This window comes from Pyxicephalus adspersus, chromosome 2 (genome assembly GCF_032062135.1).
Source record: "Pyxicephalus adspersus chromosome 2, UCB_Pads_2.0, whole genome shotgun sequence".
Lineage (NCBI taxonomy): Eukaryota > Metazoa > Chordata > Amphibia > Anura > Pyxicephalidae > Pyxicephalus > Pyxicephalus adspersus.
The window spans coordinates 38,865,651-38,874,022 of record NC_092859.1 but is presented as its reverse complement, the minus strand read 5'-3'; the positions used below and the strand labels follow the sequence as shown (position 1 = coordinate 38,874,022).

At 38.7% G+C, this 8,372-nt stretch overlaps 1 protein-coding gene across 5 annotated transcripts in view; it reads left to right on the top strand.

The window, feature by feature from the left end:
- LOC140323437 (fatty acid hydroxylase domain-containing protein 2-like) overlaps positions 1-8,372 on the top strand; it is a 42,294-nt gene that overhangs the window by 20,049 nt on the left and 13,873 nt on the right. For all 5 annotated transcript variants that reach the window (XM_072400480.1, XM_072400479.1, XM_072400481.1 and 2 more), the window contains 2 exons: positions 3,455-3,576; positions 8,157-8,362. In XM_072400480.1, the coding sequence (XP_072256581.1) occupies positions 3,455-3,576; positions 8,157-8,362 (328 nt within the window). The remainder of the gene's footprint in view (positions 1-3,454; positions 3,577-8,156; positions 8,363-8,372) is intronic.

Below are 8,372 nucleotides of genomic sequence, written 5' to 3'. Positions count from 1 at the left end.
TTTTACATAGGCGCCTATGGAGAGGAGTTGAACTCGGTTAACTCTTGGCTAACAGGAAAGAAATTAGTGATTTAAAAATATGCGTTTTTCTTAGCGCACATAAATGTTTAAAACATTTCAACAGCGCAAACATTTTTTTTTAGGGCTAAGGGTAATGTGTGCCATTAGAAAGAATGATTTTTTAGGGGAACAGTGACTCTTAATGCAAGATCGCCAGTAAAAAGCTGCCGGATATGCGCGGCTCTGTGCGCGAGCTTTTTCAGTTGTTGAATAGCGCGACGGCGTACGATTTCGGATCGCGAATACGAATGCGCGAGCGATCATCCGATTCTGCTTGATGAATCAGGGGCAATGTCTCAATATCCCGCTAGACAGTATGAATCATGCATGTTGTTAATCTTAAGTGCATAACTTTACATTTATCTATATTAAATGTTATTTGCCACTTGGCTGCCCAATCAATCAGTGCTTGTAGACATCTAGTATGGACTTAATACACAATTTGTAATACTCTTACTTACTTACTTACTTACTCTGGATGTGGTCTTCAAGACAGTTCTCCATTCATTTGAGAATTGTGTCAAGTGGTTTTGCACAATCCAAGTACATTATATCAACTGCTACTCCATGGTCTACCTGTTTGTCCACCCATAATGTCTCAAAATCATCACCTGCTCCATCAACAATTTCTTCTTTCACATTCAATTTCATATCACCTCTTACATACAGACAGACATCTCTACCTTTTTTGTCTTACTCTGTCTTTCTTTTCAAGTATAAGCAGGAATGTTAACAGCTCAGTCATGTGAAGAACAAAGCCATGATTTAGCAATACCAACTCAGTCATAATGCTCTTCATTCGTTAAGGCTTCTAACTCTTCTTTTTTGTTTGCCAAACTTCTATCATTGGTGACCAGTCTTTCAACAATTTCTGCATTTACCAGCATTACCAGCATCCTTTTTTTCAGTACAATTAGTTCTTTGCACTAATTTTATGTGTGTAATATAAAAACTCCCTAAATGTATTCATAACCCCTCACCAACTATCCCCAATTCACCCTCCACCAGTGACTGACCTTTGTCTGACCTTTCTGCCACCTTATTTGACTGCCTTATTCCCCTCTGTATTAGTTTAAATATTCCTCCACAATTCCCATAGAAGTCTTTCCCCTAGAACAGCAGACCCCCTTCCATTTAGGCTCAAACTATTTCTGGTGTACAGGTTGTACCCCAATGAAAAGATCCTCCATCTTCCATATATCCTGTCATTGGTTCCAACATGGACCAAGACAGCTGGGTCATGCCCAGCCTCTCCCAGTGCTTTGTCCACCTGATGCACTACAAGCCAAACCCTGGCACCAAGGAGATAGCAAACCATTTGGTTGAAGAGATCCGGATGACAAACTATTCTATCAGTCACCCTGATCATAAAATGCTCTAATACAGACAATTTTCTACACCTTCCTGCATTACCTTACCCACCCCTGATTTTAGGGGTAGCAGTAACATCTTAGCCTGCCATCTCTGGGTCTGCTATCTCTGGGTCTGCCACCTGCACATCTTCACATAACTTGGCAGATTTGATAGGGTGCTCAAACACAGGGCTGGCATTCCCTTTCTGGGGGCTCCACCACTCCCTCTAACTACAGTAACCCAGCTCCCTACCTGTTCATACTGATTTACCCCTCCACATCTATCATTAACTAACTACCCACTGAGCAAGAGACCCCTCTGAAGGTTATCCAGTGATCTCAGTCTTGCAATGTGCTCCTCCGGGTCGCTAATATAAGATTCCAGAAGAGCAAATTCACATCTTTTACAGTGTTATTCACCTTGAAGCTGTTCTATTTGTGCATATATATAGCAGACAGTGTACTGAGAATAACCTTCAACCTTTCTAGCACTCATTTTCCAAATTACAATATATAATAATTTCAGGGAGCTTTAAAAAGCTACCAATAGTTTGTAGATTCTTTAAATGTTTAACTCTTTTAATTTTCAACTCCTGTGTTTTTTCTGCTTAGTACACCAGCTACAAGTAAGCAAGCTCAAATGTGATTTAACCTAAAACTTATATCACCTATGAACCCATAACCACTTCCCTTAATTAGTGGTCTGAAAGGAAGGGAAAGAATAACTATTTAAAAAACTGACAGAAAAGGAGAAAAAAATATTTAAAGGGTAATAGGACTGACAGTCAACTAACAGTGAAATATCACAAAAACACAACTCACAAGTTTTTCTTTTTAACCACCTAAGCGTTACACTGAGGTCTAGATTTCTGTACCAAAAGTGATCCACTGTAGAGATCGGCGGACGATGATCGATGGAGGACGACGCTGGATGAGCACAGGGGGACCAGGTAAGTAAGGATGTACAAAATCTCGGGCTTAACCATCCTTGCAGTTTTTTTTTGCCCGAGCGAAGGTCGGGCTTAACTGCAAGGAGGTTAACTCCACTTAGTTTATAGCTATTTTGTTCACCAGTTAAAAGTGTGCAAGCCCAATCAGGCACTGCTGCATGCATATGTTCTAACAAGCAACCCGGTGACAGTAGAAGGAATGGGAGGGATACTTCATCAGTCCATTGCTTTTCCTTTACTGTCCACACAGTGGACACAGGGCAGTAATGTAACCAAATTGCATTGCTTTACCCTAATCCACAAAAAGTGAAGGTACCGGCCAACCTAAATCTCAGGACTGGGTCAACTACTTGCAAATGTCTTCACAACTGAAACAGCTTACATTCATTTTTACAAATATGGTTTAACTAAAGCAATTAATCTTACTAAAGGAAAGCTCAAGAATATTCTGATTTTAGCTGCTAAGGCTGGGTCTACACAGATGTTTTTAAAAACGCATGTGAACGTTCCTACTGTGTTTATATGCACTTTTATTGCTTTTAAAACACTGGAAAACATCAGTCAATTAAACAAGTTTTACCTGCTTTTTTCGACGGTTTCCTGTGTTAACCCTGCGTTTTCATTTTTTAAACGTTGCAAGGAGCGTTATAGATAATGCTTAAAAACATGCCTCAAGGAAACGTCCTGGTGTAGATTAGCCTATTGGAATGCATGGGAATTTCAAATGTGGGCTTTTAAAGCCTCAGGGTAAATGCTGGGGAAAACGTCCGTGTAGACTAGGCCTTAAGGGCCTAAAAATTGCCATGATACCAATATGCATTCTTGCATTTTCTTTCTTGACAGCTATTGTATGTATGTATGTATATATATATATATATATATATATATATATATATATATATATATATATATATTATACTAAACTAGAGGAAAGGACAGTTTATTGACCAACTAATTCCATTCCAAGAGAAAATTACAGTTGCAGTTGGATTGGAGTTGAACTAACAGGTTTCTTTTTCATAACATACAAATTATCTATATAATTTCTTTATATTACACTGGACCTGATTTGTCATTCCATCTGTCCTGCAGGATCATTGCTGATTCCCAGCTTGTCATTCTGGATTCCTAATGCTGTGCTAATGATGATCGCCCTGACTGCAAAACCGAACTTCATTACCCGCTACAAAATCCAGCCAGAAAAAAATAATCCAGTAGGTTTTTCTGATTGTGCATACAGTTTCATAAACAAAGGCACAGGTCACAGTAACAAAAGTGGCATATTTTTATTTTTATTGGCTAATGGGAGCTGCGGCAAGGGTTAAAAACCCTATTTTACAGCACATGTCAAAAATGTCAGACCTCAATTCTCACAAACTCTACTGTGTCCAACTGAGCTGCCCTCTAATCAACATCCCGTTCTGTTGATTAGGTGTTCATAGGGATATGTAAGAGAGCTGGGCTGTTTACTGTGATTTTCCTAAATTCTACTTTGGTTTCTTGGTAACGTCGGTACAGGCGGGCAGATCGGCAGGAAATTGAAATAATTTTGTATTGGATTCAATACAAAATAGCTGTATTGAGTCCAATACAAAGAAATATTCATATAATATATATACAATTATATTATATATATATATATTGAAGTGGCTGTTTCACTATTTGTTCAAGTTACTTTTAAAGTAAACCTGTTGTGACCCAAAATGATACTGGTTTATTAATTCTTATTGCTTTTCACTGTTTAAATTTCAAAAAAAGGATACTGTAATGCGCCTGGGCACACAAACCACAACCAACTCCAGATATCCTTGAATCAGGTTTATTCAAAGCGGCACAGCACAGCAAGGGTTAATTTCAATCAAGCAAGGTACAGAAGGATAAGGCAAATGCAGGTCAGTAACAATCCGAGGTCAGGGCTGTGGCTGGGAACCCCAGGGACACCGCGGGCTCGCAGGGCGGGTAAGTTCCTTACAGATACAAGTCTAAAACTATATTAGAACAGGGTTTAGGAATACCTGAGCAGTATATGGATAGCTTTATTGTTTAATGGAGAATTATTAAAAAAAATAAAAGTACAGTAATCCATTCTACAGTCATCAAAATATTATTGTGATTTCATAAGAACATATGAAAATATGAACAATGAATGGGGATCACACACAGCACAGGAAAGAAATGAATGTTAGAGAAAATAAAGGCTCCCAGTCAGAAAATTAGTATTCTAGATAGTACAAGAAGATTGAGGTGTAAAAGAGAGTGTGGTACTCCAATGGTATAGAACGCCATATGTCCTAGCTAACTTTGATACCTCAGTGCTGGTGATTATGTGGCCAAATAGGATCATTAAGTCATGTGTTTTAGCATTAAAAAGTATTAAGAGTGTCTGGACGGAGATTTTTTAGTTATTATGTGAGGGGTGTAATAGTACAACCAGATCCCTTTGATTTTTTTTCATTGAAGCCTATAATTCTTAGGCATGACTCACTGATATTTATTCTATTTAATAATATACTTTAAATAAAAGAACACAAAAATCTGTTAAAAAATTTAAAAAAATGTTAAACATGTAATGCTTGCCCGCACCAATGACACCTGGAAACCCTGGAGATCGTTGCTGCATTTGCCGGCTGATGATCGAGGAGGAAGGATGTGTCCCCAGGACCTGCAAGGACCAGCAGGACGCTGGGGGACGACAACGGAGCAAGGTAAGTGGAGTTTTTTTAGTTTAATACACAAGTTATGTATGAAAAATTGTTAGCTTATGATGCTAATAAGGCAAGTAAATTCTATGCCTATTGGTCTCCATGGTTTGCACATTCAAAATCTACAGTACAATTTTGAAAATACCATACATTGTACTATATAACAACCTCTTTAGTAATTTATTGGATGATTGTTGTACCTATGAGGTTACATTTTTTTGTTGTTGGTTTGGCACTATTGTTTGTTTATTTGTTTAATTTTTTTGTATTTTTCTTTTCTCAATTACTTGTAATGTAAATAAATGTAAAATTAAATAAAATGATTAAAAAAAAGAGTGGGGTAAAGCGGTAAAAGGACACAAAATTTTAAAAAATGTAAGTGGCAAAGGCTGATAAAAGTGACAGGATGGTAAAACAGCACGAATGAGAAGAGGGTGGGGGGCAAAAGAAAAAAGGGTTGAATGAGTAGTTGTAGGAAAACTGAAAAAGAAGCAAGGTGAAATTATTGCAGGAAAATGGGGTAAATTTTGTGGTTTTAGGGAGACCTTGCACCCCAAAAAGCACTTAGACCAGGGGTATTTAGGGCTTTTTGTAACTGGCACTTCAAATTGTTATAGATTCTGTTTTAAAAGACATATATAAAACAGGTATAATTGTACATAGCCTAGAGTTATTGTCAACGAGTTAAGATATTCCATGTTTAAAATAATGGAAGGAAAGGACAGGTGTCTTCAATGCATGGCAATAATAATCATTTTGCATGTGTCATGTCATTGCACTATAAATGGATCCTTGGAGAAATATTTGCTGGTAACATTATTAAAGGTCTGGTATACCCTAGCCCAAATGCATCCGATATTGGGACATTGTCAAGACAGTGTAGCTTTGTAGGAGTTACACTGTCTATTTCTATTTGGATATGGGGTTGGATGGTGTTGACACTAAAACAAGAGAGCAGGAGGGAATAGATGGAGATAGATGCTCTTGCAAATATCCGCTAACATTGGACCAAAAAAGTCCATTCATTATCTTTTCTCTGGTTTGCCAAAAAATAAAGAGGCAAAATCTGTTCAGCTTTATTTCCTGGCAAAAAACAGACCTATGCCTGCCCCTAATATTGGCAAGGGCAATTGGTGGTGGAGGGCTTTATCCATACAATGTAACCCCTGTGCTCTGGGTTTGCAGGTGGGAAGTTTTTTTAGAATCTCGAAGCCACCTTTTATTAAGGAGCTGACAAATATCCACCCCCTCACCCTGGGTAATGAGTACAGTGATACATAATACCCCTTTCCTATTCTGATATAGAGTTAAATAAACCCTGGAAATAATGACAACATACCATAGAAAAAATAAATCTCAAAATCTAGCGAGGTGCTAATCAATGGCCGCTTTCTGATGCTTTCTTCCGATGACAGCTGTGTTTGGCTGCCCTGTTGCTGGATTGGTTAACACATGTGAACAATGGCAAACTCCACCCCAATGGGCGTAACTCACATTATTGCACTGCATATTAATTTGGGGCAGCCCCCAATGGGGAACAGGTGGGGGTCTTGCTTTAGACAAAATGTTAGGGGGCTACATGCTGTTTCCCCCCTTACTTTTGCGGCACATCAGGCTACAGGGGACTTTTATGGATAAGAGAGGGGGCACATACACTCACTGCCCCATATCCTATCCAGAAAGGTCCCAAATTAGTGCCTGGTCTGGTTTCAATATTAGGTGTATCAAGTGCCTGTGTAATGCTGTGATTTTATACGACTAAATTTATACAAAGTCAAAGTGTCTGACATAGAAATGGTGAAAGAATTTTCTGGCAACAAACGTATGTCTTTCTTGCCAGGTGTCAGGTGATTGAACTACCAAATCCTTCACTGGGGATTTCACCTTTAAAAGACTGCAGTGTTTATTTGGTCAAAGGTTGTTGGGTCTACAAGCCTAAAATGTAACATGCTATTCCATCATTTTAGGAGATGCTTTCTTTTTAATTGGTTAAGTTGTTGTATAGGAGAATCCACAAGTAGTTGTTTATAGATGGTAACACAAGGGACACCAATTATAAGGTTGCAGAGCTAGACCTATCATTATTATTGGAGGTAAAGTATTACCTGTGCAGACAGGGAGTTTAGTACAGTGGTGAGTTGGTGCTTAAAGTATATTCAAAGATAAAGGAATATTAAGGGTTGAAACACCTATCAGTTTTAAATTGAAGTTGTTTTATGCAGTGAATCTATAACAAGAAGAAAAGGGTATTCTTCCCAATTCCAGAAAAAAACCCAACAGGGTCTTAACCATTTTCTATTCTAACATGAAAAGTCTTAGCTTAACATACAATTTAATCTTTTCATTGGGAATAAGTCAAATACACAACCAGGCCCAAGTTTTCAACCAGATTTAAAAAGTAACTACCACCCATTGACTGCACAAGTTGCTAGCACTAGTTCCTATTAGAAATATGTTAGTCAAACACTTATTCACTTTATTCATTCCTTAAGACTTTTGTCTCTGTGGAATAAGTTTGGATCTTAAGCTGCGTACACACGGCAAATTTTTCTCGCCCGATAATCGGTATCAGCCAATTATCGGGCGAAAATCTGCCGTGTGTACAGTCGGTCGTCGTCCATCGTCCGACGACCGTCCTGGTGGATCCATGGACGATGGACGACGACCGATCCTAATGAAAGGGAAGGGGAGAGCGCGCAGCAGGGTGCCGCTCCGTCGCTCTCCCCCTCCCCTCTCCATAGAGCATGAACGGTGCTGTATGTACAGCATCGTTCATGCATCTTGCAGTCTTTTCTCGTTGGAAAGGATCGTGAAAGATCCTTTCCAACGAGAAAAATTGCAGGTGTGTACGCAGCTTTAGGCTAAGGTTGTACATGGGGCTTTGATTTTTGTGAAATTGCTTATTTTTATCCCTGGTTTTTAGGACTATCCTTTCACTAAAATATTATTTTAGGTCAGGTTACTTGGAAATGGAACCTGTCTGGAAGTAATATCGGAACTTCTACTTTTTTTTAAAGGTGTTGTTGTTTTCTTTGTTTTACAGCTTAGTCAGTGTGACTTAATTTGACATCATTGTCTTCCCGTGAGTCTAGGTGGACCTTGATAAGCTGAAGCATGCATTAAAAGTTGTGTTCTTCAACCAAGTTTTCATCTCAGCCCCCATGGTTCTTCTCATGTACCCATTCATGCAGTGGCGGGGCAATCTATGTGGCACAGAGCTGCCCACATTTCTTCGAGTTCTCCTGGAGCTCTCCATCTTTGCAGTTGTTGTAGAAACACTATTCTACTATTCTCACAGGTAAGTTAAA